Source organism: Sardina pilchardus, chromosome 23 (assembly GCF_963854185.1).
Source record: "Sardina pilchardus chromosome 23, fSarPil1.1, whole genome shotgun sequence".
Taxonomy (NCBI): Eukaryota; Metazoa; Chordata; class Actinopteri; order Clupeiformes; family Clupeidae; genus Sardina; species Sardina pilchardus.
In genome coordinates, this window is record NC_085016.1 from 13,108,449 (window position 1) to 13,128,448 (window position 20,000).

The 20,000-nt window shown below is 44.6% G+C and overlaps 1 protein-coding gene across 1 annotated transcript in view; it reads right to left on the reverse strand.

The window, feature by feature from the left end:
- Nucleotides 1-8,036: 8,036 nt before the first annotated feature.
- Nucleotides 8,037-20,000, reverse strand: part of LOC134071681 (gamma-aminobutyric acid receptor subunit beta-3-like) — a 22,129-nt gene continuing 10,165 nt past the window's right edge. The window contains exons 7-10 of the mRNA XM_062528497.1: nucleotides 16,917-17,069; nucleotides 10,540-10,784; nucleotides 9,849-9,917; nucleotides 8,037-9,400 (exon numbers count right to left, since the gene is read on the reverse strand). Of these exons, the coding sequence (XP_062384481.1) occupies nucleotides 9,077-9,400; nucleotides 9,849-9,917; nucleotides 10,540-10,784; nucleotides 16,917-17,069 (791 nt within the window). The 3' untranslated portion in view covers nucleotides 8,037-9,076. The remainder of the gene's footprint in view (nucleotides 9,401-9,848; nucleotides 9,918-10,539; nucleotides 10,785-16,916; nucleotides 17,070-20,000) is intronic.

Genomic DNA, 20,000 nt, shown 5'->3' on the forward strand with positions numbered 1-20,000 from the left:
TTGTGCCTGGTGTGAACGACCCTTAATGTGGACGCAAGCAAAAAGGTCATTGACATTTTGCAGAGAACACAAGTCATCAGTTCATGTCTCGCCAAATACATTAAAGGATCACCTCTTGATCCGGGTCAGAGGGGAGGATGTACCCTGAGGCAGGAATGACCACGACCGTATTAGGAAATAACTAGACGTCAAGTTATTGCTTTGCCTCTGCGTGAGCTACATTTAATACAGAAGGGACACATTCAGAGACACAGACAGTAGGCAATGCACACAAAGTTCATGGAGGAGGATGCTGATCAATGTTGGTCTGAATTTTTAATTGGCTCGGCATGTTCAGGCAAAGCGATTCTGCGTGGATGAGAATAGACGCATGAATCTCCGATCTGCAAATACATTTCACAGCTCATGTGGCTGCGTGCTGTTCGCAGATTGTCCAGAATTACACCCGATGACCGACACAATTCTCACTGTATAATTAGTGTTTTCATCCAGGGATCTGACAGAAATACCAGCCTCCGAACAGATCAAATGTATTATATCTTTTGATGAGACTGGCCACGGTGATGATGACGATGATGAAGATGATAATACCAGGAGTATATCATCATCATCATCATTATCATCAATCAGGAAAGGAGGTGAATGTATCATAGTATTCTTTATTAAATATTAGTGATTGGAGACTTAGATTAGACATTACAGATGCAAGTTCAGAACAACAATGATACAGCACAGCATATATACAGCTAGAGAAGTTTTTGATGCCAAACTAACTATTATGTTCTATTCTGACCATTCCATTTACAGTATTTTATAGAATAATGCTTTGATGGGCGCAGATATTTCCAGAGCTCGGGAGAAAAGTGCGGCGAAAATAATTGTGTTACTGCCGGGTGTTCTTATATAACATGACGTTTCCATTAGAGGCTGGGGAGTCGGTCCACAGCTGGATCGGTTCAATGTAAATCTTATCTGTGTCTCGTCAGGCTTTGTCTTAACACACTCCTTTGTGTCATGTACTTTTGGCCCCCGTGCGCCACGCGAAGCCCTGGATTTAAAGGGGGAGCGCACCAAAGGCGTCACCCTCCTGCTTCTGTGCTATGAACATTAATAGGCTTGCGACATGACAGACCATTCATCATTCGCGTCGCTGTTTTTTTTTTTTTTTTTGAAACCTGGGTAGCGCCTGGCCCAATGGCACATTTTGAACATTTCAAGCTTTATTGAGCGTGACCGTCCGTGCTTTGGAGCAGCTTCGCTGTTATCGGCGGGTGGGGGTGCGGGGGGGGAGGGGGGTGGAGGATGGTGTTGGGAGGGGGGGGGGCCTGCTATGGGGTGTGGTGGAGGTGGGAAGTGGGGGATGGGGCGTACGTGTGAGTGTGTGTGTGTGTGTGTGTGTGTGTGAGAGAACGTGTGTGTGTGTGTGTGTGTGTGTGTGTGTGGACGTGTGTGTGTGTGTGTGTGTGTATCGGGGAAGTGAGGGGCTTGCACACCGTAGCTCTCTCCCCTCGTGGCTCGCTCACTGCGTGATCCACAAGGGCACTTGTCACATTGATAAATGTACCCATGCTGTGTGTTAGGTTAACTGCTGGTGATACCCTCCCAGCGCAAAGAGCAGCCCAGGCAGACATACCTGAGGCAAGGGGCCATTTTAATTCACCCTTGTAAGTGGCTCGCCATGAAATGTAACAGAAATGTAACACAAGATGACTACTGCCATTATTGAAAGGGTAGCAAATAAGTGGGGAGAAAGGTGAGTATCAGAAAATCAAACAAGCCCTCCGAAGCTTTAATCTGCTGAATAAATGATTATTAGCCCGGAACTCTTGCCAATCATCTCTGACAGCAATATCGCCTTGCTTAATTGTTGCTTTACAACCTCGCTATGACTCGGGGGGACAGTGCTCCAATAAGCTGGTAGCAGGCAGTCGGTGTTGCACATTTGTTCTTTATTGGCTCCCGTCCCGTACTGTAAAACGCATCAGTGTGCCCCTGATCTGTGGCTCTGTGTCTGGGCCGTCGTGCCGCCTGATCTATGTCTCTATAGACGCGGCTGTCCGTTCGCTATACGGCCTTCTTTTTTCCCGCCCTCCCGGGCCACGCGCTGAAATCTGTGTTTTCGATCATCGCTCACGAAGCAGGTCCGCGCTCCCGTCTTGTTTACTGAGGCTTGCACGGAATACATCTTTCAAGAACGAGCAGATGTTTGTGCTCTCGCATCAGTGGGATCCAGCGGCACATCACACTTCAGGGCATTAGTGGTCCTTTAGCCGGCGATAGCGAAGTGCTCTCACACAGCCCTGTTGGACATTATAGTCCAATCCCCCCGGGTGTTAAAGGGACAATAGCTATGTCCATGCAATCATCATGCGTCTGCCACAATCATGAGACGGAAGGTGGAGGCAATGACAGTGGCAGTCCTTAGGGTTCCCTTTTAATGTGTCCACACACGTTCTCAAGTTGTCGAGAGCCGACCCGACTTTTGATTATTAAATTGACTTTTTCATTGCTCGCCTCCATCATAAAGTCATGTGACACCAACCCACAAGTATTACATTTTGTGTAGCATCGCTTGTCCTTGATTGTCACCAACCACAATCACCATCATCATCATCATCATCATCGTCGTCAAACGCCATCGGTAGCAGTGGCGACGATACCACCCACACTCCCCTTGTGAGGAAGAAGACCGAGTCCACCGTTCTCTCCCTCCGCTGCAGTTGCCTTTCTTCTCTGTACTCCAATCACCCCCCCCCCCCCCCCCCCTCCTCACGCCGCCTTTTTTAATATCACTAATTTAGATGAATCACGTCTTCGGGGGGAATATTTACACGGCCCCCTCACCGACCAGCTATGGGAATTGAACTCATTGCCTCTCTCCAATTATGTGATTCGCGAGCCCATTGTCATGTATCAAATCTATTAATAACCTGTCATCCTCTCATAACTTCTGGGGCTCCTGGGGAGCAGCTGCTGCCTCTCTGATCCGAGATCAGTCTTGTGGGCTTCCCCTGGCTTACCCCACGAAGAGGAATATCATTTTAAAGCATCCTGAGGACTTCATTTATTATATTATTCCTATGTTACACGTTTCAGTGCCTGTCATATTCACTGAAGGCAGGTAAACGCTTCTCCTCTGCTGTGCTGGTTCCACATTCGGAGAGAGCCGCACACATGTGTTACCTGGCTGTCACATGTTTCCCGGGGTGTATTCCCAAGAGAGCAGAGATGGGGACCAGCGGTGAAGGTGACCGCGTCTCCTCATTCCCAAACGCCTCCGGCACTTAACTGGTGGTTTCACCCCGATCCAGAGGACGGCCAAACCTTGAGTGTGCTGATTGACCATGGAGCCGGTGGACTGGCAAACCCCATATCAGCACCACCCCCCCCACCCCCCCCCCCCCCCGAAACAAGTGCAGCACTTACTGTATCTATCAGTAAAGTGAAATGTGTCCACAACAGACAAATGCCCCAGTAGGAAATGATGGTCTCTGTTTTGGAATAATGCTCCTCAGCTGACAGTGAAACAGCACAGCACCGGGAGCACCCTACTATGAAACTCTGATCCGTCAAGGTGTGGCTTTGATGATGCATATTGTCATTGGGATGCTTATCATGCCGAAAAGACACCCCCTGTCCCAAACACACACACACACACACTCTCTCTCTCTCTTATCTCTCTCTCTCTCTCTCTCTCTCTCTCTCTCTCTCTCTCTCTCTCTCGCTCTCTCTCTCTCGCACACACACACACTACCGCCACCTTAACACATTCTGCATCTTGTTTGGAATCTCAGAGCTTATAACGACATCGGCGCGCCATCAAAAACTGGATTTGAGTTGGTACGCTTAGGTGAATTGCAAAGCAGACCTCACACAGTCTCACTCGAGTGTGAGGGTTTCCCATAATCTCCCTCCAGCCCCTTTCGCGTCTGTGCCGCTGCATTGTTTATGATTTCCGAGGTGCTTTGGCTGAGGAACAGAAAACTATAAGACTATAAAAAAAGCAAATTATCAGCGGCCCCTTTCCCGAAGCTCAAACTGCTGAATGCAGTTCTTTTTGCAACATGAAATGATGATATGTAATATACCTTTGGGATTGGGATCCATATTTCTATTATGAAAGTTCAAGCAAGACAGATTAAAAATCTATCCAGGTTCACCCCAGGGTTTCATTAGGCTTGGAGAGGCCTGAGAATGGTGGCTTCTACCGCGCGCTTTTTCGCCCGTAATTATTCATGTGTTGGTTATTACCTAGAAGAACTGTGAGGCGGTACAGAAATTCACCCCCACCAGTCAATATGGAAGTGTCAGGGATCCTATCTTCAGCCAGGATAATAGAATCATATTATTCCATTGCAGTTGCATTATGCAGGCCCTGAACGTGCCGCACGTTTCAGAGGGAGAGTCACAAGGAGGGAGCGCGGAGAGCTTTCAGCCTTGTCTTAAGTCACGGCTGTCCACACAGCTAAGGGTAAAAATGGTTGAATAGTTTGTTTTTCAGCTATATTTTTTGTAGCATTGAATAATTTATTTAGGAGCCTTTCTAGACACTGAGACTACCTGCTTTTTTGTTCCTCAAGGTGATCTGAATTAATCGTGTGTGTGTGTGTGTGTGTGTGTGTGTGTGTGTGTATCTTGATTGTGTGCTGCATCATAAATGAAAATCATCCTGCTATGTTAGTAAGAATTGCTCCCATGTGACATGTACATGTATATATATATATATATATATATACACTTTATATATTATATACCTGTGCTTACATGTGTGTGTGTGTGTGTGTGTATGTGTGTGTATGTGTATGTGTGGGTGTTCACCAATAACACACCTGTACACAAGCAGGTTGCTATTATGAGTGATGGTTCTAATAAGCCTTTCCCAACATGTATGACTTCCACACGACTCCCGGAGGCCTGCCCCTGGTTACCATGCGCTCAATCCCACCCATCATCATCAATTTTGCCATCTGACATTTCAGTAATGGCTGCCGTCACCTCCTTGATGGCTCCGTGTCTTGGAATTGGATCGCCCCCCCCCCCCCCCCCCCGCCACCCACCCCTCGTCATTCTGAAACCCCTGGGGTCCAATGATGTCATTTTCTCATGGTTTAACATCAAGTGCTGGGTTTTACCCATTTCATGGCTTTGACAGACTGAGAACATTGAATGGGAGGCCATATATTCACACAGCACCAATCACCAAAGACTATAGGAGCTGCTTAGGAGTAATGTGGATATTATACAAGCACTGAGGAGACGCATGTATTTCTGTTGTGCTTTGTGATGGGAAGACGTTTCACAAAAGGTCACGGGCGACATAACACTATGGCAGATGTTGCTTGTTTTATTGGTCAGCTTTAAATCATCTTTGCTGTGGCACACCAGTGTCTGTGGAGATTTTTGTATTTCCGATGACAGCAGGCACTATCTACATGTACTTGGCACAAACCATGCTCAACCATTCCCTCCCTGTTTTTCAGGAAGCTGTTTAAGAGTGGAAACATGGCTCATTATTCAACTCATATTGCCACAGAAAGGTCAGATTTAAGGGCTGAACCTGGTTGAATGAGACCCTGCACAATGAATGTGACATTCGTGGAATTTTACATCAGTATGTCTCTGATTATGAATTAGGTATAACACATGTTTTCCTAAAATCTCCTCCATTGGCAAGTTTGCACAAATAGTAGAATAGTGATAGTACTCAATTGGCAATTGACAATAATTTGGAATGGCTTTTTAGATAGACCCAGGTACATTGACTATTGCCTCCTCTGCTAACTTGTTTTGCTTTTGGGTAGTCCCTTAGTGCTCAAAAAGAACAAAACATTTGAGCAATATATTGTTGAATAGAGTAAGATCACAAGTGCCTATATGTCATCATTTTGTTCTTTTGGATGAAAATGTACTACGTCTGCTATTTCTCAATAGGTTAATAATCTTTATTTGCACATAATTTATATATTGTTACAAAAGTGAAGGGGCTGAATGGACAATGGTAACCAAACTTGAAAGCATTGATGGAATTACTTTGTTTGCTGTACACAGACAATACAAAATAGGAAAATAACAGAACAGACACAAAGACAGCTTTTTATCTACAAACACTTGTGGCAGAACATTGAACAATTCCGATTTGGCCAAGGCCATACAAAAATTAGAAGCCAGCAATCATGAATGCACTTGAAGTGATGCATGATAGTATAAAATGCATGATGTCCAGTCCATCTAAAAATAAACTATTACACATGTACTCAAGTGATGATTGCAACACTGAATAATCATCTCATCCACATTCTTTGATTTACATGCCAGTTGATGAAAGGTATGTTGAAATGAATGTAATAAGGAATGTACTGACACTTGTTTTGTCAATGGTTTTGTAATTATTACATGCAGGTTATATTTCCTCACCAACATGCTGTAACAAGCAAAGTTATAGTGTGACAGCATTAGATGTGTCATATACACCAACCACCTACCAGGGTAATGGCCATAATACCTTTCATCACACTACTGATGTTTGATAGCTGACACGCTTACATCAGAGGCATTATTACTGGCTTTTCAAGTAAGTAAGTTAATTAATATACAGGTACGTTTTTAGCAAATTGCCTCTCAATACAGGATGGGGAAAACAAAAACAAAATGTCACCCTAAAGTCATATCATTATGTTGATTGTCTAGTTTTAACGATAAGGAGCTGTCTATTAGAAAATGTTTTAATGCATAAATATGTGAAAAAAAGTTGGATGTGAAACAAGTAGACAGTGACATATTCTCTCTGTGTAAAACATCAGTTATCAGATATTAAACAGTAATACTGTAATACTATCTGCTGCTAGTTTAACTTAACATGATGCCATACACAGTATCAACATGCGTATTGGGCATATTTTTAAACACCTTTCTACAAAAACTTTGTCACTGTTTTTGCTCATGTATTGGAACCTGATTTATTCCCATATTATATACCACACAGGGCTCATACCACATACCACTGCATTCTCAGTGGTATCTGGAAGCAAGGTTGCCCAACAACCATCTGCTCCCGGAGTCAGAGGCAGGTTTTAAAGCTGGCCATGTGAAGCAGAAGTGATAGCTCAGGCCAAGCATGCCAAAGGTCTGGTATTATTGTCATGTGTATCAATATAGGAGGCATTGGTAGCAGGGCAAGTACTCTTTTCACCTTGACTCCCGGGGGCAACGGTCCATTGACATGGCCCTTTACACACGGAATGTGTTCCAAAATCTAACCACGAAAACCAGATTCTCATATATCTGGACAAAGATGCTGATTTGACTCATCTGTCTATGACTTTATTCCAGTTGTTGGTGGTAGTGACAGCTACATGACACGAGAGAAAAAGGCATACAGTGTATTGGTTCCCCAGGTCATGTTTTTTTTCTCCTTTTCTTGTTGTTTTAGCAAGTGAACGTGAATGGACGTTTGGTGTGACAACTGCGCCCGCGACTTTCCAGGGCCATTCGAAAAATGCTCTGCCAGATATTTGCATTTCAGTTGTTGTAATTAGGACTCCCTGTCCTCCATAGGTGAGCTGTGCTCATTTTCCTCTCACAGATTGGGCCCTCTGTGCAGCCCATTTCATAAGCGAAAAGAAATAAATAAGATAATTAAGATCGTCATGAATTCTTCATTAGCACTCTGACTCTCTCTTTTTTTTGAATACTGAAACTAAGCATCTCATTCAGACACTTCAAATATTTCTCTCTGCTGTACCATACACATAAATAGTCATACATTTGGCAAAAGATTATGGGTACTTGTACTGTATGATGCATGGGAAATATAATTTATGAATACAGTGCATGTTTCATGAGAAGCTTGGAGAACATTACAGCGGCTCCTTGCAATGTAAATGCCTGAGGATTACCATTAGAGAGACTGATGAGACTTACATGCACACAATAGGAAAGGAACACAGTATTACTTTCGGAGAGTGGCAGTTTTCTCAGTATTTCCATTGCTTGTACAACAAACACATTTCATGCGGCCACAAAATTGTGTACAAACATCAATGGATCCGGCTTTTAATGACGGAAGGGACATCAAATATACATCAATACACAATTATCCAGGTCCTGAGATGTCATTACAGAGGTCAATCAGCCATACATATTTTATCACACAATAACACATGATTTTGTGTCCTTTACAAATCTATAATTGTAATGGTTATATTAATTGCAATAACATTTCCATTACATTCCAGGAAAAAATCTTTGAAAACATAAAATATACTCATTCACAGTCTCCCCTCAGAGTTTGCACACATACTCATAAAATTGCATTCACTTGCATCATCAGTGTCGTGAATGCATATCAAAGAATAAAAGACTGCCTATACAGTGCCACTTAACAGTACAGTGGCCGATATTTGCACTTTAAAAACTCATGCACACCAAAGGCAAAAAACAACATGAGATATTACTATATGGTTTTGAAGTTTTGATGGACAAACGAGAAAGGGCAATACCACATGGATCCACACACACACACACATCCACCCACACACACACACACACACACTCGTGTCCACACTTTAACACACACACACACACATACACACACACACACACACACACACCCGTACATTCACAAACACACAATTTTAAAAACTGGTGTCATTATGGTGGTGTTTGTGAGACTTTCACTGAGATACAGTATATTGCATTCTTACATTACATTGCTCATGGGCAATCATTTAGTGTTTACTTTACCCTTCAAAAAAGATCCTGAATATATTCTTTCACTCCTCCACTCAGAATTGGTAGAACGGAAACATTTATAGGGAAAAAAACACAAACTTGGCTTAAATATATGCCCATCTGGTTTTGTGAAATCCTGGTGTCAACAGTCCTCCAATTGTCAACTCCTGCATGTAGAAAAATGTTCTCAGAGCGGACCAACAACCTTGTCCATGTTCAGCAAGAAAAGTCCAATTCAATTGCAAAAAAATGCAAAGTAAAAAAAAAACAACAACAAATGATTAAAACAAAATCTCAAAAACAACAAAAAAAACAATAAGTCAATCTTTCAACCCCTCGCCTTGATCTAATTGACATAATAAAGCCAATAGATGAGATTGAAGAGGGAGAAAGCGCCGGGGAATATCATGCGCGACCATCGGTCGATGGTGTTCACGTCCGTCAGGTCGGGGATTTTGATCTTGAGCTGCGAGGAGCGGCGTCGGAGGCGGCCACGTTTGGCCGGCGCACGGTGCTCCCGCCCCGCCGCGCTCTGCTTCCGGTACTGGATCCCCGACGTCTCGAACGTGACCGAGTTCCGCGCGTCCGCCAGACTCGTGGTGACCTCATTGCCTGCCACCTCGTTGTGGATCTCCAGGGTGGTTAGCAAGATGTTGCCATGGGATTCAGCCTGGTGAGGAGCGATGAGATAAGCATTATGGGATGGCCTTAGAAACAAGAACGCTCTACAGCATGCAAAGTAATTAGGTTGTTTGATGAAGACACAAAAAATGTGATCACATATGATTGCACCATTGTTATTTAGGACAAAGATGACGATTCTCAACACAGTTTGTACAGATCTAGTCATGCATTACTGAACACTTAAAGGACACACATGAAACAAAAACCAAGCCATGCTGGTCATGAGCAGTGGACCAAGAAATAGCAAGGCAATGAGAGACTCCTGCGCTAATGCAGCAGGTTTGCAGGCTCGTATGATTTCGTCAAAGGCACTGGTAGGTCTTTGGCACACAGAAAACAAAATGGTGAGTAGGCGACTGGACTGGCAAAAGGACTGCTTGGCGGCGTCGGCAGTGGCGGCGATGTGGGAGAAGGCCACGGACACCCACACTCACCGCTCGTGTCATCCGTTTTCCTTGCACCTGATTGGACTGTTTGCCTGTTTTACCGCCCTCTGCGCCAGGCTGAGCCAAGACAAACAAAAAGATCTTCCTCACCCAAAACTCACTTGAATGAACTCGAAAATCACTGATAACCCATGGGAGCATTGACCCATCTGTTTCTGACAAAATGTTTTTTAACAATATTGCTGACTCATGTCTGTTGTAAAACAAAGTATAGTCTGGGGCTAGCAGATGTTATTCATCAAGTTTTTACCACAGATATCTAATATGTATACAATATATGAAGAGTTCAGATGCAAAACCCTCTAAGTCTGTCCTATGGGCTCCTATAGGTTTCTGCCTACAAAGAGAGTGGTATTTAGTGAAACTGTTAACGTATACTATGTGTGGAGGGCATTCACCATTGTTATCTTATTTTTGACGGAGGTGGCGTTTTGAGGTTTTTGCATCTGAACTCTTCATATACTGTTCAGGTAGGCACATGTTTTTTCTCTTTTCTTTTTAACTTCTTTTACTTTCATGTGTTTACTTGTGTGAGCAGGATAGTGCTGTTGTGACAGCCATTTGGGATGAATGAAGTATTTCTTATTCTTATTCTTGTTCTAACAGGAAATGCTGCAAATGTAGCCTATAGAAGTTAGGATGCACCAAATGTCATGAAGAACAAGCTCAATGCCCTCACCCTGTTGGCCTCGATTTTGGCGCGCTCGTTGTTGGCTTTCTCCGCCTTCTCGGCCATCCTCTTCTGCATCTGAGGGCCGCGGCCGAAGAAGATGTAGTTGACGAAGGCGTACTCCAGCAGGGCGAGGAAGACGAAGACGAAGCAGCCCATCAGGTACATGTCGATGGCCTTGACGTAGGGGATCTTTGGGAGCGTCTCGCGCAGATGGGTGTTGATGGTAGTCATGGTGAGTACAGTCGTAATCCCTGTGTGGGGAGAGTGGACAGCATAGGAGTCAGCTAGGACGAGTACTTTTGGAGTTAAACTAGAGATAACTCAATGCAGGCTTGGTTATCATCAACCAACTTAACTCGTTTGCTGACTCAACTAAACCTGTTGTTGTTGCTTTGAGTTAAGTTATGACACAATGTGTGTATGTAATAAACGTGTAATAAGGCGCTATGCACAACTTAGCTATGTCAAAGCTACAATATGACTTAACTGGGTTAAGTTGAGCTGGCTAATCATTTTTACAGTTTTACCTTCTGTGTTTAAATGTCTCATGTAGTCAAACATAAAACTAAGAAGGCAAAACTAAGTAAAACATGGACAAAACCATAAAAAATACCTCTTATACTCTCTGTTAAGTTACCATGCTTAGATAGATACAGTAGATAGATAGATAGATAGATTGCCACACAACAATGTTGGTAGTTGTTGTTACAGGAAACACAATCCCCCCCCCAAAAAAAAAGAAAAGTAAATCAATAAATTGTGTCACACATCACACTTAATTCCCCACTTTAATCTTTACACGGCTTCATGTGTCATTGTACAGTTACAATGAATTATGTGTCTCATTTCCTTTGGGTCTGGCCTTGATTGAGACCTACACCAAAATCTGATATATTTCCTGCAGGAGCCATTACTTCAGAGGTCAGTTTAGGAGCAGAGGTTGCGTGGAGGTCACCTCCTGACTCCCTTGTGGCTGTGCTTGTGAACTCGATCAACTAAGAGGCCGATAACTAAACCATACCAAAGGCCCCTGAGCGCACCGGTTGTGCAGGTTGTGTACAGTAAAAGTCACATTGTTTTTTTTCTGTGACACCGTGACATTATAGTCACCATATGGTGTTGTGGAGGGGGGCTAAGCATTATATCCCTTATTTCTTTATTTCCCGTGGAGTAAATATCACCACTATAGGTCAGTGACTCTTGGTTAGGAGGCTATGTCCTGCAAATATGGCTGCCATCCAAGCAACTCAAGGATATTCAAGTGTTCTCGATTTTTTCCCCTTCTCTACCCCTCTCTCACTCACACTCTCTCTCTCTCACACACACACACCCACCCTCACTCTTTCTCTCTCTCCTGTTTTTCTTTGCTAAATCACAAAGGAGAAGCCCTCCCCCCTTTACATAATGTTTCATCAGTGTTAGAGCTCATTGCACAGGTCAACTCGTCAGGTTGTGAGCAAACGTGGGCAGGAAAAGAGGGGAAACCGGTCTCATTTGAATTTAAAACAGAAGCCACCATTCTGCCTCTGGTTACTGGTCTAAAATAACTCATTTGAATATTGCTGTACGTTTTGCTCTTAGCCGTGGTTGACATTAGCAAAGAAGGGCTTTGAAATGCTCATGTTCTCATATCTTTTGTCTGTCATATCCCGAGGACAGAAAAAAAAACAAAAAAAAAAACGCAAACAAACCGAACCAAAGGAAACTGAGTATCACTGTATACTAGCATTCCCTACCTGTGCTTATGCTAGCATGACTGTGACATTGAAAGGTACGGTTGTTGGTTTTTTTTAGGGACAAGAAGTAAAAAGTACCCATCAGCGTTTAGTGTCGCCAATAAAACTGGGATTGGTGCTGGAATGAAACATTTCACTCTTAAATTCATTTACTGCAGAGCTGAGGGGAAGCTAGAGTTTTATGTTATTGTGTGTGCCTGTGTGTGCCTGTGAGTGGGATTACATGGACGTCATTTCTGGCAAGTGTGTATGTGGGTGTGTGTGTGATGCGTGATCATTTAAGAGCACAGACACACACACACACACACACACTATGTGAGAGTCTCTTTCTCCTTTTCGTTCTCCCTCTGTATTTGGATGTAGCACATCTATCCTACAGCGTCCATGCCCACACTGGTTCCTCCTGGGTCATTCTCCACAGCGGCCTTGTTTTTATTGGTGTCCCGCTGTGCTTCTATAACTCTGCCCTCCGCCATGAACCGTCCACGTCCCAGTGGTTTAATCAAAGTGCCCTCTACCTGTGGTCTAGTCCACACACATACACACACACACACACACACACACACACACACACACACACACAGGTTTTTCATCAGGGTGGCTGACTCTCAGGAAATAAAAACTTTTTTTACCATGACAACCTCCACTGATTTCTTCTCTCCTCTTCAGATCTTTGTATCCCCCCTTCTCTCTTTCTCTCTCTTTCTCTCTCTCTCTCTCTCTCTCTCTCTCTCTCTCTCTCAAACCGACCACAGGATAGAAGCCGATGGGACATCTGCATTGCTCAGCTGTGCTACTTGCATGTATTGTCAGACTAACTTTTGGAAGTGCGGAAAAACAAGAAATTAAAGAAGAACGCTGAATCCTAAATCTCCAAGGTACACCCCCGCCCCCCCACACCAACCAAAAGTGGGTGAGTCTATCACTCCCTTGATGAGCTGACTATGCTGCATGGAAAAGGAAAAACAATGGCCTGATTTCTCAAGTACCGAACAAAACAGCACCCAGTCTGATTTGTGTTTTACTTCACTCTGCCAATGCCCTAAAAAACAGATCGAAAACACAACTGTGAAACACGTTGTAAGGCATTTTTATGTGTTCGCCTCACAAGAAATGTCCCTCAGTGATTTTTTTTTCTCGGCTCTCTCCTCTGCAACCTTGCGGTATAGAACATTCCAGACTTCCTTGTGAAAAGGCACCACTGGAGGGTATTTCCTGTTAATAAGCAATCATCCATGTGCCATCGCCAGCTTGTGTGAAGCACTCTGTCCGGAGGTAAGCAGCTTTTAATGGGCCAATCAATACCGCTCTTGTCCTCTGAAAATAAGATAAGAACGCGGTATGCGATGGGCTTGTATCCAATCAGTTTGAATAGGCTCTATCTGATGAACTCAAGTCCAGGAGTGTGGGTTAGAAAGACTGCATCACACCCAGTCTCAGTTTACATGCCATTCATCCACTTCAGATATCAGTGCGGCTCTGAAAAAAAAAAAAAAGTTGCAAATGTGTTTTTGCTCTTGCGTGTGGTTGATGTGTGGAGATATGTGAATGCGGTACCAAAATAGAACGCACCATATGGTCACCTTCTCACATTTCATAAAGCCAAATCCGGCTATCTTTGACGTGCGGTGGTGAGCATTTCTCTGCGTAATCGTATTAGCGAGTGGGGAGGGGGGTGAAAACATACTGGCCAAATCCATTTAAAGGGTTAAAAAATCTCAGCCTTGAGCATTGACAAATGGCTGCCGCCATTGCTGTACCGCTGAAGCTGCTACAAAAATAGGCCCAGAAATCTCTGGCTGCTTACATAAAGCTAGTGAAGCGTGTGCACGTGTGTGTGTGTGTGTGTGTGTGTGTGTGTGTGTGTGTGTGTGTGTGTGTGTGTGTGTGTGTGTGTGTGTGTGTGTGTGTGTGTGTCTGTGTGTGTCTGTGTGTGTGTGTGTGTGTGTGTGTGTGTGTGTGTGAGTGTGTGTTTGTGTGTTTAGAGTGCTTGTGCGTGGGAATGTGCATGTATTTGTGTGTGTGCGTGTGAGCGTAGGGTGTGCATGTGTGTGGGTTGCGTGGGTGGGTGTGGGCAGAGAAGACAGTCTGGCTTTGGAATTGATTCCTGTGTGACACAGTGAACAGCACAAAAGGTTTGAACTGTTCCTGAAGTCTTTACCATTTCAATGGAACCATTATACATCTGTGCCACTAAGAATCTTAACCCTTCTTTACATGGTTTGCAGATACCAAAAAGACAGTGTTTTTTATTTCTCACCACTATAGTAATTTCCCCGCATATAAGCCGCATTCTGTATAAGCTGCAAAGACAATGTTTTATGCAAGTTAAAAGAAACAAAACCATATTAACACCATATTAACTGCCCCCCACAATTAACCTCATAGCTGAAGAAATTTTGCCAAATCAATGTATAAGCCGCGGCTAATAGTCGGGAAATTGAGGTAAATTCCCTTATCATCCCATCACTTACAGTACATTCCTATTCAACACATTCTTGTTACACCCGCACACTCATGAAGTATGTCGACTCCTGGCCATACATTTCAGTTGACTGTAAATGAAAGGAAAATGGCTCCCCTGCATGCGCAGGTGAAATAGCCTGGAGTCACCACACACGAGCCTGGCTTTTAAATCAAATTTGTCTCCAAACGGTTGCATTGGCCCCTTGATTATAGCTCTTACCTGCAGCTTGGTAATGACTAAAAGTACTTCATCCATCACAAGGAGGTAAGTGTGTGTGTGTGTGTGTGTGTGTGTGTGTGAGAGAGAGAGAGAGAGAGAGAGAGAGAGAGAGAGAGAGAGAGAGATAGTGTGTGTGTGTGTGGAGGGGGGTGTTGTTAAAGAACTTCCTGCTTGGTAGGAATGAATAGTGCAGAGTTGGACGAAGGAAGAGCTCCTGTTTCAGGTGCATTACTCTCAGGAGGAAAGCCCCAACCTGACTTGCCCATACATCATTAGGGTATACATAATGCTCAGAGAATACACACACACACACACACACACACACACACACACACACACAGATACCGAGACAAAGACCACACATTTACAAGGTAGGTAGACCACACTCGTTAACACAAAAAGCTGACTGTTCACAAAATATTCACAATAGAAATGCATGCATAGGCAGACAAATTCTCTCTCTCTCTCTCTCTATCGCGTGCATGCACGCACGCACGCACGCACGCACACACACGTTAATACATAAATGCTCGCAGGCATGCATGCACGGCTAACACATCTCAAAGCTGTGCTAATCAGTGGAGGCTGCCCTTTGCCACCCTTCTGGCTCCTGGACCTACTGGTGTGGGCAAAGGAAGCGGCACTGAGTGACCTACACAAGCCTCCCTCTGGTCAGCGGCTAACCTTTGCACATCATCTACATTGGGGCGTTTCGGCTCTCGCCTTCTTACTCGCTCTGCCTCTTGTCGTAATGGCGACTTTGCACATTTCGTCTTTGTCTTCACGTATTTGTTCATCTTTCTAGTCTGTCTCTCTCTGTGTGTGTGTGTGTGTGTGTGTGTGTGTGTGTGTGTGTGTGTGTGTGTGTGTGTGTGTGTGTGTGTGTGTGTGTGTGTGTGTGTGTGTGTGTGTGTGTGTGTGTGTGTGTGTGTGTGCGCGCGCCTTCTTAATCTTAAGCCTTTCCTCTCTGTCTCCATCATATAGCCATGAGCCTTTTGCCAGAGGAGGACTAGTCCCCCCCCCCCTTACCTTCCGCTGTCACCTAAGGGCTTCCCTGGGGGTAGACCCTGCTAGTCTCTGTTTTCACAGGCTCTTCTTGACATTGCCATCGACAAAACATGATAAAGTGGTGCTATTGTATGAACTGGCCTGTCCATTACGTCCGAGGCATCTAGCCCAAACGTGCGAGAGAGAATCTAGCTTCTAAGCTAAGCTTCTAAAAAGGAGGAGGAGAAGACAGACTTTGGCCCATGAGTCTGTTGTTTATGCCTCATGGCCAACACAGGTCATGTACACACACACACACACACACACACACACTCAGAGTGAGGCCTGTATGTCTCATTATCCTCCTCTGCAACTGCCATCATATGCCCCTGATGGAGCTACTTCTACGCCGGGCCCTCAGCCAATAGCCCTCCTGAAATATGCCCTCTCCACATCAGCTGCAGAAAGGGCTGGTGTTGTTGGAGAGACTGCAAGGAGCAGTGATGAGAGTGTACTCTCTAGACTATGGCAGAGCCTGTGTGTGTGTGTGTGTGTGTGTGTGTGTGTGTGTGTGTGTGTGTGTGTGTGTGTGTGTGTGTGTGTGTGTGTGTGTGTGTGTGTGTGTGTGTGTGTGTGTGTGTGTGTGTGTGTATGTGTGTGTGTGTGCTAGTTCCATGCTAGAGGGATTGTACAATATATGCTACTGCTACGCTATATGGGTCACTGCTCTGGTTTTCCATCGGCTGTCTTCACAACACAATTCAATGGTGATCAGTTCAATTCCATTCATTTCACTTCAACTCAGTTCCATTCAGTTTCGGATACTACAGTGCATATTTCAATTCCCCTCAGGAGCTGTGCATCTAAAAATACCCGAGACCGAGCAGAAATATAATGATCTGGCTTGCTCGGGGCTTTGGGCTGTCTTGCTGCTGCTGCTGCCTTTGGGGATGTGGTGACACTGGTTTACCTACCCAATGCTACTCGTGCAGCTGAAGCGTCATAGTTGATCCAGAAGGACACCCAGGAGAGGATGGTGATGAGAATCGAGGGCATGTACGTCTGGAGGATGAAGTATCCGATATTTCGTTTGAGTTTAAAACTCAGAGATAGACGTGGGTAGGCACCTGGGACACAGAATAAGACAGAATTTAAAAAAACAAAAACGAAAAAAAAACACTCACATAAGGTGCATGCAAGGAGACCTCATGTTTTTGTTTTAGTTGCTATGGCAAAGGCAGCATAGGTTGGATTTATCACTATGGTAACAAGCATCTCCGGGACCATATTTCGCAGCGATTTCATACTTGTGCCGTGCACAAAGTGGTGTTGCTGTTGACGCCGGCTTTTCACACGGGCTGGGTTAGCCTATACCAGCCTACAAGTCAGTATGCCACTCTTAAGCAGATCAAGTGTTCCAACCCATTTCAAGGCTGACCGAGTGAGGAGTGTTTCAAATTGGGATTCAATACACCTTTTCTCCTTCCCTTTGCTCAGTGCCACCGTCTTGCAGGCGAGTGCGTGGGGGACTCGCTTACATATTCCCCATTGCTTGAGGACCTCGGAATGCCACTGGAGTGGGCAGGCGAGAGGTGGATGTCGGGGAGGGGGGGGGGGGGGGGGGGGACCGCTCCAGCGTGGTGTCTGTGGGCGTGCTGGTTGCCTTCACCACGACCAATCGGTTTCGCTGGAACTTGACATCGAGATGCCATTCCATTGGTGAGGGGGAGGCATGTGTAATGTATGTCTGTGTGTGTGTGTGTGTGTGTGTGTGTGTGTGTGTGTGTGTGTGTGTGTGTGAGAGAGAGTCTGTGTGAGTGTAAGTAGGTGTGTGTGAGAGAGAGTGTATGTATGTGTGTGTGTGAGTGTGTGTAGGTGTGTGTGTGTGTGGATGTGTGTGCAAATGTCTGTGTGTGTGAGAGTGTATGTACTGTATGTGTGTGTGTAGGTGTGTGTGTGTGTGCCTGTGTGGATGTCTGTGCAAATGTCTGTGTGTGTGTGTGAGCCTCTCATGCAGTGTGTCACTGAACTGACATGAGAGTGGCGGGCGATGGTGACATTTCATGTGGGATGAGTGGCAATGAATACTAACTAGCAGCTCTCATTACCACTTGAGGGGAAAAAAGAGAGAGATGTAGCAGAAGAGAAGAGCGAGAGAGGAAGAGTGAGAGGAACTGAGTGAAGCAATAAAGGAAGGGAGAGAGAGAAAGAGGCTGAGAAAGGAAGATGTGGAGAAAGCAATGGACAAAGAGAGAGAGAGTGATGGAGAGAGGCAGAGAGAAAGAGAGTGATGGAGAGAGAGGAAGTGGTAGAGAGACAGACAGAGGAGAAGCACAGCTGGGTAAGACATGGGAAGAGAGAGGAGATTTTGAGAGACATGAGACACAAAAACAGAGTGAACGAAATAGAGAGTGTGTGTGTGTGTGTGTGTGTGGAGGGGGGGGCATACATGAGGAAGAAGGAGGGTTGGTGTGTCATTACTGCAATGTTTTCTGTGAGCGCATAGAAGAGAATAATTTATGCCATGGGTCCTACGGCTCATGAAAATATGATGCCCTATATTGAAAGTTCCTCGTCTTTATATAACAAACCAACACCCCCCTCAACCCCCAACCCCACCACCCCACTCACCCACCCATACTCCACCTCCCACCACACCACCACCACCACCAACAAAAAAAAACAAAAAAAAACCAGAAAAAAATCCAATCCAAATCAAATTGGAGGTGGGGGTAATTGCCATGCTGCCATCCATAACCCGTTTCTCTTGTGATTCTCCGAGCAGGCAGCACATGGTGCAAACCTGCTAATTAGACGCTCTTTGAATCTGGCTTTGAAGTGCTCCACTGTCCTCATGGGAGCCATGGGAAGAGGGGGGAGGGAGCATGTGTGTGTGCGTGTGTGTGTGTGTGTGTGTGTGTGTGTGTGTGTGTGTGTGTGTGTGTGTGTGTGTGTGTGTGTGAGAGATATGGTGGATGTGTGTGTGTGTGTGTGTGTGGAGGGGGGGGGGGGGGGTTGCTGGACAGGAAAAGTTAATGGCTGTTATCACTCTCGTAAACACGGTCAAGCACCCCACAGCCACGGAAAACAACCTCAGGATAGAAGGAGAGCGAAATATGTACTGTAGGCCTGGTGTGGGAAGAGCAGAACAGCTTGGAATACTGGTCTAGGCTGAGGTGGAAACGGCTAATAATGAATTTGTGTTCTCTATTTGCTTCCGCTGGCAAATACAAGATTTTCTGTCCTCTCTGGCAGCGATAGAGGCTACTGTGCATGTGCTCGCTGACGTCAGAGCATCCATCTTTTTGGAATATAGTCATGCTTGAAAAGATGCCCCAGTTAGACTGATTTTTATGCGAGTTTTAATTATTCTATCAAGAGGTCTGTCATGATGACATACATAACATGTACAGTACTGTACATGGGGAAATTTCTCACAAATGTGAAATGTGGTTCTTTCACGTGACTGAGATGCGCTAAATTGCTTTTAACAATTCTGGACTCTGGATTCTGGACTTGAAAATGAAGTCTTGTAGGCAGTGAAATAAACACGTCTATTCATATGGCAATTTTGCTAAGAGAGGCTGTTATTTTGCCCTGCATTCCTGCTTGTACGTTCAGTATGTCTCTACAAATGAACACGAACAACAGCACTCAGCTCTTCGCTTCTCAACAGCGAATCTGGGACACCACCCCATCACCAATTTGCATGTGCTATTTCAACGGACTAAACCAACAGAACAAGAGAGCGATGTTGTTGATGTAATACGTAACAAAATCAAAACAAAAACATTCAAAGGTGTGTGGGCCAAGAAAAAAGTAGGACATCTTTTTCTTTTCTTTTTTTTTTTGCTGATTGGCAAATTAAATCCGCCAATCAGCTGCCAAAAAGAGTATTAAGTTTGTCTGAAGAAGCAAGACCAAAACTCATCTTTGTGAAATGACAATATCATATTTGTGAAATACTGGAAAGTTACCTACATGTATGTTGTTGAAACACATACTACACTGACTGCACATACTCATCTACATTCATTTATCCCACACATCGGAGTTCA